Here is a 16,205-nt window from a genome sequence, read left to right on the forward strand (position 1 = left end):
AGACACTACTGAAACCGGGAAAAGATCCTTCTATTCCTGAGAGCTATCGACCCATCAGTTTCCTTACTGCTCTTTCTAAGCTTTTAGAAAAATGCGTCCAGAGTCGAATTCTTGCTTTCGCGGATGAGAATGGTGTCTTTCCTGAGGAACCATTTGGTTTCCGTAAGCGGAGGTCCATCATTCATCAACTTACTAGAGTTTCAGATATTATACATCGGAATAAGTCGATGTCCAAGATGACAGCAATGGCGCTTTTGGATATTGAAAAGACCTGGTGCACAAGCTGCATCAATTCAAATTTTCCATTGTAACTTATCAAGATCGTTAGAAATTATCTCTCTGATAGGGAATTTCAGGTATCTCTGCATAATGTGTGTTCAGAGCATTTTAATATCGATGCAGGAGTGTTCCAAGTATTCTTTATAATATTTATTGTATAATATTTAATAGTATTCTGTACAATATTATCGAATGGTCCAGGGAAGTAGTCTACTTAGGACTCACTCTGATTGTTTGGTCTCACGTTGAGAAAATCAACACAAAATGTAATATTCTGCTCCGGTCTTTGTACTCTCTGAATGGCAAAAAATCTAAACTTTGGCTGGAGAATCAGATGGCTATTTATAAACAAATCGTACATCCTGCAACTGAATATGCGATTTTTGTCTGGAAGGAATGTGCCCGGACACACAGACTCGAACTCCAACGTATTCAAAATAAATTTCTCAAGATCATTTTGAACTTGTCCCCCTGGACGAGATCAACGGAAGTTCACGAAAGAGCCTGCCTGGCTATCCTGGATGAGAACTTTGAGAAATGCTTCCAGAAATTTGGAGAAAGATTCTCCTATTCCGAGCATGAAATTGTCCGGAATCTGTTTGTTTTACAGTAAGATTATAAGTATAGGTTAAGGTTAAATCAAGTTAGTAGTTTATTTCAATGTTTAAAAATCAAATACGTTAAAAAAATTATGATTAAAACAAGCATTTTTCCATGCAATTTTTGTCTAAACTTAAGATGCACAGCAATAACTGATCACTTAATATGTTATGAAATTTGTACTGAACAAAAATAATATGAAATAAATATATTTATGAAAAAACAAAAATTTGTGAAGTATGTGTGGCTCATGTTGTGAGCTAATCCCAACGGATGCTGCTTATTTATAGGGAAAGGGAAATCAACAAGTGCATTCGAGGAAATGTGAAACATAAACCTAAGATCGCATCCAGCAAAAATGTCGCGAACGAGTATGCATGAGTATACCACAACCAGTTTATTTCTTTCATTACGATTTTTTGTATTGGGTGCACAACTTAATTCGTTCCATTTCCACAATATTGCTCAAGATGCCTAAGTAGTCGACTTCGACAGTTGATTTGTTCTGAATCGTGATAAGTCTGTCATACAAATATCGTTTAGAGGGTTTTTGAGTTTTGCAAAACAAGTTTTTTCAGCCTTGAAAATGTCGAGTTTCGTTGAAAATAAGTACCATTAGCGGGAAGTTTTGATTTTATGTTTCCATTGGAAGAAAAGTGCAGCTGAAGTGCATCGAATGCTTGTGGAAGTTTATGGTGACTCTGCACCATCGGATAGATTATGTAGGGAATGGTTTGGACACTTTGAAAGTGGTGGCTTTAGTGTTGAAGACAAAAAACGTTCGTATCAACCGATGCGAAATTCTAGTTCCTCACCTTATAGACCAGACCTTACCCATACCGATTACCATTTGTTCGATTGATGCAGAACGCTTTGAGTGGAATACGCTTTACTTCATAACAGGGTCTCAAAAATTGGCTGGATTTATTCTTGGCTTCAGAAGATGCTTCTTTCGCGAAAGTTAATATAGTGGAAAATAAATAATGTCCAACAATAAACGTTAAATGTATATGTCAAATTTCATGTTAGAGGCCGTACAATATGCAAAAGTAATATTAAATTATATAACAGCGGAGCGTTATCAAGATTCACCCCTTATAAAGCTATCTATGCTTGAAGTGCATGAAGATGCAACACCTTATTGAATTGGGAACATCCTATTTTGACCCAAAAAAACACTAAGAATTTTTCGGGAAATTAATGATTAACTCATTAACGACCAGCTGATCGTACAGTAACTTTGTTAATTTTTCATATCTTTGGACAACAACCACATGGTGATTTTTTAGATTAATTTATTAGTTACCACTTACCATCAATTTCATTTACTTTTGCATAACATTTTTGGACAATAAATTCGGTTTAAAGTAATTATGTGCGAAAAGTACATAACCTAACAAATAATAGGTGTTATTAAAAAAAAACAAAAATACGTAAACTTTTCTACAGTATTACTTTAATAAAAAACACAAATTGTGATGTAGAGAAAAGTCATTGGATAGAAAGTCCTTCAAGATCAAAGAAGCAGTTTTTGTTTGACAATTTTTGATTTTCCGTTACTTCCCGGAAAATGGGAGGTCGGAAAAAAATAATTCTTGAACATTGGGGTTTTTGAACGCCAATAGTAAAAAATACATCAATGGCTTTCGTCACAAAATATTTTTTACAGCTTGGTCGTTAAGTTTGTATACTGATTTTAAATTCTTTTAGGCTCTTCGTTACATAAACAAAACCGAATATTAAAGTGTCGAGTAATGCAACGACATAACGCCAACTAATTGCCCAATATCAGCAAAATGTTGATTGTTAATCTTCTATCAGTACCAAACAAAACTAGTCGGCCTTTTGCAATAACGCGTTTTTCATTTTTTTTCCTGATTTGCTTCTAATAGTGCCATTTTGTCATTTCAAGAAAAAATAGTTATTTCACCCTTAAAAGTACTTTTCCCCCTTATGGTTAAGTAGTTTTGAACCATTTATTTGAAATTGGATACAAAAATTCAACATTCCGAGGAAATGAATATTTGTTAAAAAGTATTACAGCGTTTTCCTAGGGGTCGGTTCAGCTGTTTGTCTACAATGTATTTCTCCTAAAGATCCGTTCAAATATGTGGAAAAAATTTGGAGTATGCCCTGGATTGAAAAAAAAAAACATAAGAGAAATTGTTCTGCAAAAAAAAGTGAAGTCTGAAAGTGATGAAAACTCGTGGTGAAGGTGTCGAAGCGGTACAGTGGGCCGGGAACTATGTCAGAACATCATAATTTTTCTAAGCGAATCCAGGACAACCGGAGGGGGATGTGACCTACAAACTCGGAATATATTCCTCTACGTATTCGGAATAAAGTTCAGAATATTTGTATTCGAAATGTTTTCTTCAAGTATCAGGCGATAAAAATGGGGTTTCACAATAATGTGCGCAGTAGTTCTCCAAAAAAGTGTCGGACTATTGGGAAACCAAATAGGACCTTAAAGTTAAATACTATGGCAAAAACGCGAGCCCGAAAACTGTATGACCAATTGTTGACTGAATTCAACGAATGTTTCTTTATGGACGATGAAACATATGGTAATTTAGGCATTTGCACTATATCGGTGTCGGTCTCCGCTCCCATAGATATTTATTGTATGAAAAGAAAATAGTCAGAAATCCAGCTAAACAGAAGTCACATATCGTAAAAAATCTGAAAACAAACTTTTTTTTTAAAAAAAAAATCTGACAGGTGATATTTTCACTTTCCCTGCTACACTTTTTCACCTGCTACACTTTTTCGAACTACAATCGCTACGGCGGTAACGAATTAAATTAAACAATGAAAGAATTTAAAAAATGAATAATCAAAGAATTAAAAGAAATAAAAAAAACAAAAAAAAAAAGAAAATTGAAGAATCAAAGGTTTGAAGAATTAAAAACTAAACAATCAAAGAATTTAAATAGTGTGCGCATGGAAAAACAAACAAACTTATCTGACACGATATAAAAAAATAGTTTTATGGAGTTTTACGGCCTCCGATTTTGATCACAATCAACAATATGAACGGACAGCTATATATCAACGTCATGTTTTGGCCGTTTTTGGTAAATTACCACTACAGTAAGAATGCGCAATATTGTTATCTTGATAACGGAGTAGACGTCATTGAGAAAGAGATTTTTCCCTCTCCTTCGACCTTCTGGAATTCCGCCAAATTGGAATGTATTGGAGTATCATCCATACCAAACTGAAGAAGAGTACAAAAAATGACTAAAAATGCATGAAGTAGCATGTAGCATTAGAATAATTCCCCCATAAAATGGAATCCATTCCTTCAAACTATTGAAAACTTTTAAAATAGAGCAAAGTGAAAACCAGCAGGGAGATTCCGTGAGATGTACTTGTTGTAGGGCAGTGAAAGTAGGGTTTAAATAGAACGATTAGCCAAGCAATAATTTGTAGATGAAGTAATAGGGAGAAAACACTGGGTGTTAACCGTATTATTTGCTGAATTAGGGGCAACACATTGTGACCGAAAGACCAACGAAAGTAAGTAACCTTTAATGGAATTCCATTCCATGACTAATCGTTAAATTGCGTCTGTTTAAATGAGTCCGGAAAGTTCGTATCGAAATGTGTGTTATTTTTCATTCGACTATCAATACAGTTTTATTTCTCCCAAATATATCCTAAATCGCGGCTCTCTCAACAATACCCACGGAAAGTAGTTTATCGTTACAAAAATCCAAAACAGTTATTTTTCATTTTTCGATGCGACCATTCCCAAGCACACCATCGTATCTAAACGGTACAGATTTGAAATGCGCGATTGTCGTTGGAATACTAGCACCGTGTAAATCATTTCGACCGCTGAGCAAGCCAGGTATCTAATTACACACCGCCAGGTATCGGCTTAATATGTTTCTCCCGCGGGGTGCCACGCGTAAGTAAGGTAACCTCGATAATGGTGATAATGATAATGATAACAAGAGCTGGAGAATGTGAAAGGGAAGATACAAAAACACAATCAAAAAAAAAAAATATATATATATATATATATATATATATGAAGCACCTGAGAAAAGCCGCCGCGATCGCTCGATCAGTAGCAGTAACTGTAGATCGGGAACCACTGCGAACCACATTACAATACAATCGAAAAAAAATTGATCTGCTTCACAGATCTGCACCAGTCCAGAAAAAGAAAACAAGAGGGAAACTTGTACTCGACCTTGGCCAACATCTACTCCGGTTTCAATGTTATGGCTTTCGTTGGAGGGCTGCTGCAAATATGTGCGCAGGTTTCCGATGAGTCTGATGGGGATGTGATATTTGTATACAACGGAAAGGAGCGGGAGAAGATCATTGAAAACAGCGGAAGAAGGCGCTAATAGTTTTATCGAGTTAACAACCTATAGCACAGACGGTTTAGATGAAGGTGGTGTAAGAGCGGTTGCAACAACTAAAATTTTCGACAGTTAATTTATTTTTAGCATTATCTTGTGGAGATTGAGGATGGGAAAAGAATCATAAACGACGATAAATGTAAAGTAAAACTCTCGGTAATTGAGGGTTATCTGCTTCGATCACGACATTAACACAAATGCTAGAAGTAATTAATCTGGGGAAAGATTGCTAAGCATGTTATTTCGATTAGAAAATTCCATAAACCTATTTTTTACTAACTAACTGTGCTTAGACTTTGCGTTAGAAACGTTGCTTGACTTTTTTATGGCTACCAACCTCGCAGGATACCCTTCGTGATGCTGCTGTTTTAAGTCTCGAGCACCATCGGGATTGGACAAGGACGCCGCTATTGAGCGGCGTCAAATCGCTATTGTGTCTTTTATTGGAGACAGGCAGTGCTCATTTTTGGCTACTCCCACCACACCCGAGTGCAAGCCGGAAATCAATCTTTGACGACAGATTTTCTAACCAGAATTTCGAAGGTCCCATCTTGATAAATCCTACTTGAACCAGCGATCCCATGGCTATGAACATGTCAATTGTTTTGGACGCATGTTAACTCCAAGTGCATTTTAACTAAGTTTTTAGTTCAACATTAGTGTTTTGGGCATGTCATATATGAGGGGCTTAGAATGCGAGGAGTGACTTGACCGATTTCTCTTCAACTACTTTTTTTAGTTAATGACTCAACTGCAAAAACGTTCCAATTTGAGTTTGCCATAGAATCCGATGGAGTGATGACCAAAAGAGAGATTCGATGTAGAGAAATCGATCATACATTTGCTGCGAAAAAATACGTATTCGTGTTGATTTGACGGTAAAGCTTGAAACATAATCTCTGTCCAACATCTATAAGACCACCTTAAATATATTTCGTTGTAACACAAACATTTAGAATTTCAACAAGATATTTTCATGCATTGTTCAATGCTTAGAATAAAGTACATGGTCTTTCAATTTCATTCACAAAAGTCGTTTGTTTACCTTTTGGGCTTGAATATGTTAATTTCAGCGGTGCAGTTTTTATAAGACAATTTCAAAATTCATGAATATTATCAATGAAAAATTCAAAACAACCGGCAGATTCCCATGTCAATCGGTAAAAATTGTTGGTTAACAGGTTATTAACCGATTATATTTGAAAAACTCGTGTTGGCATACTATATACCAAATTCTGCAAAATAGATTTCTCGTTATTTTCCAATGTCTCCGAATGTAAGATGGTAAGAGTTCATCAACCGTGGTGTATTGATTTTCCTCAGCGTAGATTCTAAGTACAAGGATTCTCCAAATATTTTCAACGGGATTCAAGTCAAGAGAGTGAGCCGGCCAGTCCAGTGAGTCAAGTTTTTCGTTCTTTATCCATTACTTAGTTTCCTTGCTGGTATGAATAGCGGTATTGTCTTGCTGAAATTTGATTTTTTGTGACGATATCCAAGCAAAAATGGTGGGAGAGAGGAATCCAGCACATGTATGTAATCCTTGCTATTCATTTTGAAGAATGTGGAAGCTATCTTGAGTTTTCCAGTTACACAAAATCCCATCCAAATCATGCATGAGTCTCCACCAAAGTTCCAGTTTAGAAAATATTGTTCCCTCTTCCGCAAATCACGCCGGAACCTTCAGGAGCATCCAAATTAAACTTTCTTTGAACTGAACTGAAGATAACCTAGCAAATTTAAAAGTAAAAAATGCCATCTTCCATCGAAGAACTTTACGTTATGGTATATAGCAAAATGTGTTCTTTTGAAAATATTCTTTATCATAACATACCATGTCCCACTATTGGTTCCTGTGAGCTTTAGCAAAACTCATACGTCTTTCGATGTGAGACGGTGTAAGATTAGGAGCTTTAATCTTTTCAGCTCTTTTTAAAAACTAATGTAATAAAGGGCTAATGATGTAAGGACTTTTTATCAAAAATTGACGAAATTTTCTCCGGGGAAACATTTAAGTTCATAGATTGCTTTATTTGTATCAGCGATTTTGAGGTATCCTAACTAGGTGTGCCTCGATATGCTTCGATTTACGTGGAGCTTTCTTCTTCTTACTGTATCCTTGAGGATTCGCCATATAACTAAGCACTACTTGATGGGATCGTCAAATCCGACGAGCAGTTTTTTCAGTTTTCAACATACCAACAACGAAAAATCTAACTGGTTTCATACACACTTGACACTTGAAAAATACTAAAACCATTGTCTACACTCAGTGCTTGCACACACACATATATGAAAACCATGCATTGTATACTTGAATACAAATTGAAGCGTTGTTTGTTTACAATGAACCAAATCAGTAAGATCATCACCTGGTCTCATAGAAGTTGGACAGAGTGTATAAAATCCGGAATCACAAAACCAGTTGTATCCCGGGATTGTTCAAAGGTACAACACATATATTTTGACATCGAAACGGATCATTTATCAGTTCAGTTCTTTTCAGAAAAAAATATTCAAAACGTGTAAGGGGTTGTATCTAGGCCACGACCGCATATTTTCGACGTAAAACTACGCAATTATATTATGCAATCCACTTGTTTACCACTTCGAATATTATTTTAGAATGCATCGAAATTTTTGTAATAAATTATGTTCTTCGTTACAAGTAAATAGGACTACCAAAATATGTGAACGGAAGAATTGTCAAATGATCATTGTATTTTACATTTCCCTCTGAAATTATTGCATGTTTACGTAGTTCTCGAACCGCGAAAGTTCATTCACCTCTAGTATCTGAAATGACGATTTTCCCAGGCTTCTCAGTTTAAAAGTGCGTTTTAGTGAAACATATTCCGGTCTGCACAACGACAAGCGAGTACAAAAGTACTCAGCACCAAATAATACCCCCGATTTGCATGTATTTGCAAAGCGGATTCCCCCAGGCACATTAATTTAGAAATCCGTGTTAGGGAAACACAGTTCGGTGGGAAAAAAAATACCACCGACTTGCATGATTTTACAAAGCGGATTCCCCATGCACATTGATTTTGAAGTCCGTGTTAGGGAAACACAGCTCGGTGGGAACAAAAATAACCCCGAATTGCATGTATATTTGCAAAGCGGATTTCAAAAGGTACATCGATTTTGAAGTCTGTGTTGGGGAAACCGTAAATCGGGCCAATCAATACTTGGCAGTTAAGGCGTTTAGATAACGCTTGACATTTTACACTTATTCAATTATTCATCTCATGAAAAATAACATTTTATTAATTGTGATAGACGCGTAGAAACATTTCCTATCAATTGATGCAAACATCTTTCCGATCTGTTAAGAAATGTTCGAGTTATACACCCCTATTCTGTATTTCGATCGATTCGAAATATTTCAAACGCATTGATAAAATTTCATTCTGTATTCCGTTCGAGTTGTTATTGCATTTCGTTCGATCTGTTTCTCTTAGAACATTAAATGGGCAAAACGTTCGAAATAGGGAATGCGAAATTATAACTCGAACGAAATTACGGTTTCGAACGAAATGGAAATCCGTCGGAATACAGAATAGGGCTGATAAGCATTCGAAATCACGAGAATTCGTTCACAGTGAAAATAGTTATTAACGTTAACTTTAATTCATAAAAACGTGACCTGTTTTCTGATTTGGCACCCTTCCTGAAAGACGTAGTTCTACGTCAAAAAATATTCCGGTACAACCGAATCAGTGGAAGTTTGCCAAATCTGGCTAAAATTTCACTGGGTCTTATGATCCTTAATAAACGGAAGGAGACGTTTCTGTAGGAATTTTGCCCCATCCATTTTAGAGTCCATTGACTTGTTTGTGACGAGAACCTTGGTTTTCTATCCATAACTGCAAATCCCTTGCTAAATCAAGAACTTCCTGGAAAATTTATCAGCAAAAACTAAATTAAATTTGCTGGGAATATCGGTTGTGGCAGTGGCCTTGCCGAATTTCAGGCCTAACCAAAATCCACGATTCGTTATTCATAGCATGCATCTTCCGTACTTCGTCAAACCCTTGTCTAGCGCGCCTTTTGGCTACTAGATTTGGCTTCAGTGTCCTGTTTGGTTGCTTGTAGGCACGGAAATCATGATAACCTTCTCGCAAACGGATTCTCCAGATGGTACTTTGGTTATAGTTGTGTTTTTGGCGACGTCCGAGAGTCCCGGGTTTGCCTTAATTGCATGTTCCATTAAGACGCGTTCTCTGATCCATCCGAAAAACAGATGTACGTTCATATACGTTCTCTATTATCATTAATGAGATCTTAGATGAAGCTATTCACAGTAGACCGAACCGAGGCTCGATGATCTCTCCGAAAGCTCCAAGGTAGCAGGTCTCAAAATCGACGTCGCAAAGACTTAGTCGTTTAAAGCAATTATGTGCGACCCCCTCAATTTTACTGTACTGGGACAGCCGATTGCAAGGACAACGAAGACGAGGCAAAACTAGAAGCTCCTGGCGCCTGTTTTGCAGAAGAAGGGTTTTTATTTCTCCACTCGGAACTTTGGAGGCAAATCATGTTAGGTATGGACATGTTTTTGTGCAGCTGAATACTCAAGACACCTACAAAATGAATAGCAACGACCACGGCTGTATTCTAGAGAGCTGTTGTACACTTTCGCGCAGATATTGTCAAAAGCAATTAAGCGGAATCTGAAAATTGTTCTTGATGCATTTATTTAATGTAAAGGTGTGTCATTCAAAATGACCTCATAGCTGCAGCACAGCAAAAATACTCTATTCAAATCTAGAAAAAAAACCAGTACGATTCATTCAAACTAAATTGTGTTAGATAAATACTACTAACGGGTCTTTCATGAAGAATAGAGGTGGGCAAAACGGTTCATTACTGTGAGCGGCTCAGAGTCGCTCGTTCATTGAAACGATTCAGCTCATTTGAGCGGCTCATTTCGAGCCGAGACTCTTTCCAAAAGCAGTTTTTTTTCAAACCGCGGCTCTTTTTTGAGTCGAAACTCTTTCGAAAAGCGGCTTTTTTGAACCGCAGCTCTTTTTTGAGCCGATAATCTTTCCAAATGCGGCTCTTTTTTTTAACTGCGGACCTTTTTTGAACCGCATTTTCGTTTCTAAAGAACTGTGGCTCGTACGCTCGTTCTGTCGAACCAGCTCAAATGAACGGTTTGTGTGCGCTCGCCCATCTCTAGACCTGGACGTGGCGGCCAATCGACAGGTTCATTTCTAGGAATAACACGTTCACTAAACTTACATTGCAATAAATCCATTGTAACACCGTGACACCGTCTTGGTGAAACTACATATCATTGATGTTAAGATCTTCCAATTATGGCCAAAAATAATCTTTCAATATGTCGTGATAGCGCTCTCCATTGACGGTAACATGATGGTCATTCTCATCGACGAAGAAATACGGCTCAAGCACTTCTCCGGCATGTAAACCACACCAAATAGTATTTGTTTTTGCGGATGCCAGCCCAATCGGAGAAGTTTCGGCGCTTCATATCGGACCGGCTGGGACAATTATTACGGCCGAAATTTGAAGAAAACGCTCTTAAAGTTGCAAGCACTGACTTCGATTTCGAAAGTTATTTTTGATAATCATTAAGCGTTGCTCGTTCGTGCATTTAAAAAAGTTGATTTAGATTAACGTTTTGTCATTGACAGATCATTAAAAAGTTTAAACGAAGATACAAAACTGTCAAGTCGCATATGGATGACCCTTTATAATATATATATATGGATTTCTGTCTGTCTGATTCTTATGGACTAGGAAACTACTGAACCAATCGTCATGAAAATTGATATGTTGAGGTTTTTGGGGCCTGGGAAGGTTTCCATGATAGTTTGAGACCCGTCCCTCATCTCTAAGGGGAGGGGGGGCTGTCATACAAATCAAACAAAAATTTCTACACTACTCTACTATGATGGTTAGATACACCTCCTCTCTCTCTCTCCATCCCCCTCTCTAAGGGGGGGGGGGGCAGCCATACAAATGAAACACAAATTTCTGCATAACTCGAAAACTAATCAAGTAAATGGAGCCAAATTTGGCATTTGAAGATTTTAGGGGGCACGAAACGTTTCTACGGTGAGTAGACACTCCTCCCTCCTCGCTAAGGGGAGAAGAGGGGAGGTGTCTATCTTTATTCTATCATATTTTCTGTATCAAACATTTATTCCATGTAACGGAGAAACATGTTATTTGCAAGTTGTTGAAAAATCTTGAACGAGAAATAATCTGATATTATAATGATGAGTTTTGGTACAAGTACTAGGAATTTTTTAGTAAAAGGTAAATTCAATGGGGTCGATTAGAAGATTAATCAATGAACAGTTCTGCGATTGGACCCACGAACTTGCGCTTAGTAAGAAAACGTGAATATTTGAAGGTATTGATAACAAAAAACAAATATTGGGCGGGACGAAGTTTGCCGGGTCAGCTAGTACTTTATAAATAATGTATCGATTGTTTCGAAACTATCACTGAATCTTGTTACTCCGAAAGATATTGAGACCCATCAAGTAAAAGTTGAACTGAGTGTGTTTGTAGTACACATCATTCCATAGTGATCGGATATACAGAACAAAAGATTCCAACAATGTAAAATGGTTTCGAAGCGATCGAAACGAAGAGAGTTACCAGAACGACAGCTGCTCCATCATAAATCGTGTTCATTAGCAGCTAGATTATCGACTACTTAATTTATGGAAACCATATATTAAGCGCAGTTCAAAAGTAAAGCACAATGTCAAAAAACATCATGTGGCACCGCCAAACTCGTTTGTGCTTTTTATTCATTCGATAGGAATTTATAGAATTATGTTTGGAATATGGAGCGATGTTCTGGTTCCATTCACAGGTATCAATACAAATTATATATAGGAACGATTGAGTCCTAAAACACTCCCGCTGGGCAATTAACGGGGATTATACTTTAACCAATCTATAGTCTCCTGAATGCCTTAATAGGAGATTTGGATGGTTCCTAAGAGCGAACGCGTTTAAGTTCGAGAGAGGAAAAAACATGAAAACATGGATTAAAACAAACGGCAATGACTTGAAAAATACGCAAATAGTTAACGGATCTTTACAGAAGTAATGTTAGTAGTCCTCGACGTTCTCTCGTACTCTCAACAAACTGGAATATTGAACAATAATTCACTTTTTCAAATTAAATGAATTTTGTTCAATGGTATGTTGAGAATGGTTTTGATTGATTCAAAATGGTTTTGTTTCATAGTGAAACGAAGTTTAGGGATACAAATAGCAACCACAGGATGTTGAATACATGTTGGTCAATCATTCCAATTGATGGGAAGCGTGATTCTTGTCCACAACAACTTTTTTTTTAATAAGAAGAAATGTATAGTATGCCAAAAATGGTTGAACATGAAATAAACGAACAATTCAATAAACAACAACAATCATACTTACGGATAACGAACCACAAGTCAACTCGGGGCCTCATTATTCCCATTGTTTATTCATCTACTGTTATAAATAAGAACACCGGCGTCACCGCCTTTTGATCGGAGCCAACTGATGTAACTTTTGTTTTGAATTCACACAACGTATAATTTCATGAATCAACTATTTTTTCGTTATCTTTCTATAAGTTTATTTCTTCTCAAAATTATTATTTGCACTCTCAAACCAGACAATTGTTGTCGCACGGTTAATATGTTAACATTAGCATTTTTATTATAATAATCTTTCATTCCTATGTTTTCGTTTCTTATTTCATTGGTCACTTTTTGGTCACACCTTCAACATAAAAAATGCATTCCTGGAATTATAAATGGGAAACAACACAACAAATGAAATGCGTGTTCTGTTATCACAATAATCACTCTGATAGTAATTCTCGCATATTAATTCGGCTACGTTTTTGGTTTATCACTGGTGTATCACAAATTACCGCAGCTAAAGTGGTCTTTTTCCAACTTGTTAACACCGCACTCACTCGTGCGAAATTTATCACTGTTCAACAGTTATATTCCTGCAACAAAACACATATTTGTCTTCTTCGGTGAGTCGAGTAGGAAAAGCGGCACATCACACACTAGCGGTTGATACATTAATTCGATGACCGCCGAAAAATGAGCTATAAAACGGAGAATGTCTTTTTTATCCAAGTCAAAGCCGAAATAATCACATTGAAGGCTGGAAACCAGATGTACGTAAAAAAAGACCCTGTTTGAACTAATTAAATCACTAGAGCAGCACAAAAAGAAATCAAGTTTTGATTGAAAACAAGAGAAAATATTTCCAACTGGCGGAGAAGCACACTGACATACACACACACTTTCTGTCGATGGAAACGCGCCGTTTTGCGGAGAAAATCGCGCACTTTACAAGTACCTCCCTAGCATTGGCAATAGCAAACAAAAACTCGTTGCAGCGAGCCGGGAGCCGATACCTGCTTTCTTCAAGACCGCTTAGTTGCTTATAAAACCCGAATCGAAACTCAAGTGCATGCAGAGTACCGTGGAGCAAATCTATGCTGAGCCATTTGTTCCACCTCTTCTCCGTTCGTACAAGCGAGCATATGTATCTATCCAACCGCCAAACAGCCCAACAAGTGGTGGGTAGGGAGTTGGGTTCGGGCCGTGTGGATTAACCCCACAACACAGAGAGTCGATGAGCGATGGCGCGCACCTTTTACGCGCCTTATCAAATCGTCGTGACTTACGCGGCTGTGGCGCAAAAGAGCTGTCCGTGCGGACTTTTCCCTTTCGAAACGCGTGCTTTTATTTCCGAGGCTCGGCACACCCGAACGCCTTCGAAGTTCAAGTTTAACTGATGGCTGGGCCAGATCTTTCTCTGGTCGATGGTGAGTGCTTTCTTTCGCCGGTGGTACTTTGGACAACTCTGGCTGTCTGTCTGACGCTGTTGGTGCACCGGTTGGAGCAGAAGTGTGTAAAAATTATGATTTGCGGCGCGATTGCTCTCGCGGATTCTGCAGCCGACTAGGGATGTGCAAGATAATTATGTTATATTCAAACACTGGGAAAATGAACCGTGAAAATATGTCTAGAGAACTATTTCAAATAATTAAACACATAAATGTGAATGAAGCACATACTCATAATACAATATAACGCGTATTAACAGTTCGGCTGAAAAGTTTATAAGGTAACACAGTGAAACTATTTTTTTTTTGCAAAATTCAATTTCGTTTTCATTGATTTGTGACACTGTGCATTGTCTTGATGAAACAGCACATTAACAAAAGTTGCTTCACTCTCAATGCTGTAACTCACGAACCAATCGACCGAGTGCTGTCAAATTTTGACATATCCATTGAAAGATGGTGCTTTGTGATAGTCAAGTAGAAATTTATGAACTTTTCAGCCGAACTGATATTTTTTCAGCATAGAAATCGCAACTACAGACCCCGTTCGATTTTAGCACGTTTCGTTTTTGGCACGGTTTGGCACCTGTGCCAAAAACGAACGGTTTTTCTTAAATCCTGTTTTCTAGTTTTCTCGTCCTTTATTCAGCCAATTAAGCTCAACAAAAGAAAGATAATATGATCCTTTATGTTACCAATATAAATTGCTGGAATCGGTCAACTGGTTCTGGAATATTGCCGGAACATGTTCCGGTAACATAAAGGGCATGATCAAACCAGTACTTAGAACCGTATTATGCCCATCATTAAAAACTAGCCCATTGGTGGTCATATCTAGTGTCAAGATCGTTATAGGCCAGATCCGGACCTGTTCCGGTTGTGTTCCGAATACACTCGGGTAACTGTTCTATTATTGAACCTCTAACAACTTGGAATCCAAAAAGTAGTCAATTGGTGAACATATTAGGCGCATACGACATTTCTGACCCCATCTGCATGTGCCCTCAACCCCTAGGTAATCCTTTGGTTAACACCTTTGTATCATCGGAATATTATTTTCTTAAGCGCAAGGTCAATGGAAACCACAAAGGGCTGGCTCTGCGGTTTTTCATCCACCCCGCATTTATCGAGGTACACATCTCAACAAATACAAACGTCTCGTACCTGAAATTGTTAATCCATGTATGCTGCTCTGCAGCAAGCTATGAGTAAAAATTTCAGGGATGAGACGTTTGAATTGGTTGAGATGTGTGCCTCAAAAAATGTTAGATGGCATGGTAAGAACTTCAGAGACAGCCTTTTGTAGTTTCCAACGCCCTTGTCCCTATTGATTATTGAAAAATTAATTTACTCTTTCTTATTTCATCTTTATACAAGTAATTGTTGTTTGCATTTTCAAATAATGCAAACTATATGAGGGGATTAGAAGGAAAGGGGTGTAAGTGACTTGATCGATTTCTCTTCATCATTTTTTTAGTTAATAACTCAACTGCAAAAACCTTCCAATTTGAGTTTGCTATAGAATTCGATAGATGAGGTTCTGACCTATCTTCCACATTGTCAAATACAGCTGGGAAAGTATTTGCAGCTAAGTTATGACCAACAAAAGAGAAAGTCGATGTAGAGAAATCGATTATGTCACTTACACCCCTTTCATTTTGAGCCCCTCCTATATTAATTCATGATAAACAACCTTGTATTCGGAAATTTTTCGTCACAAGTTTATTCATCCAAGAACATCTGCAGTGCAGCATTACGAATCTTTCTGAGGTACAAGATATCAGCCATCTCGAAGTGTTTGTCCTCAGCCCATTCGAATACTCGGGACAATTCTTGAGCTACTTGGTGGGTTCGAGTCAATGCTGCACCTGGAAGTACGATGTCCACCAAAATCGGATCTTCGTCTTCTTGTTTATCCAAGAAATGTTCGTCATCTCCTTCCCCTATGCCGTCGCAGCCTTTGTCGTCCTTATTCAGTACCAGAGCGATAATTTTCGCGTCTGTGTATTCATCTATGCAAAATTCTTCCTCGGGGTATTCCGTTGTTGTGTCGATGTACTTCGGGAATTGGACAATATACGTAAAGGAACGTC

The 16,205-nt window shown here is 37.6% G+C and overlaps 1 protein-coding gene across 7 annotated transcripts in view; it reads right to left on the reverse strand.

Annotated features, from left to right (window-relative positions):
* Window positions 1-14,139, reverse strand: part of LOC129779193 (mucin-2-like) — a 64,932-nt gene extending 50,793 nt beyond the window's left edge. The window contains exons 1-2 of one of the 7 annotated variants that reach the window (XM_055786501.1): window positions 13,951-14,139; window positions 12,693-13,044 (exon numbers count right to left, since the gene is read on the reverse strand). In XM_055786501.1, coding sequence (XP_055642476.1) covers window positions 12,693-12,735 — 43 coding nt within the window. In that variant the 5' untranslated portion in view covers window positions 12,736-13,044; window positions 13,951-14,139. Of the gene's footprint in view, window positions 1-12,692; window positions 13,045-13,176; window positions 13,246-13,551; window positions 13,694-13,950 lie in introns of those variants that run through there. The other 6 variants (XM_055786494.1, XM_055786495.1, XM_055786496.1 and 3 more) reach the window with 6 other exon arrangements.
* Window positions 14,140-16,205: the final 2,066 nt, after the last annotated feature.

Source organism: Toxorhynchites rutilus, chromosome 3, assembly GCF_029784135.1.
Source record: "Toxorhynchites rutilus septentrionalis strain SRP chromosome 3, ASM2978413v1, whole genome shotgun sequence".
Classification (NCBI taxonomy): Eukaryota; Metazoa; Arthropoda; class Insecta; order Diptera; family Culicidae; genus Toxorhynchites; species Toxorhynchites rutilus.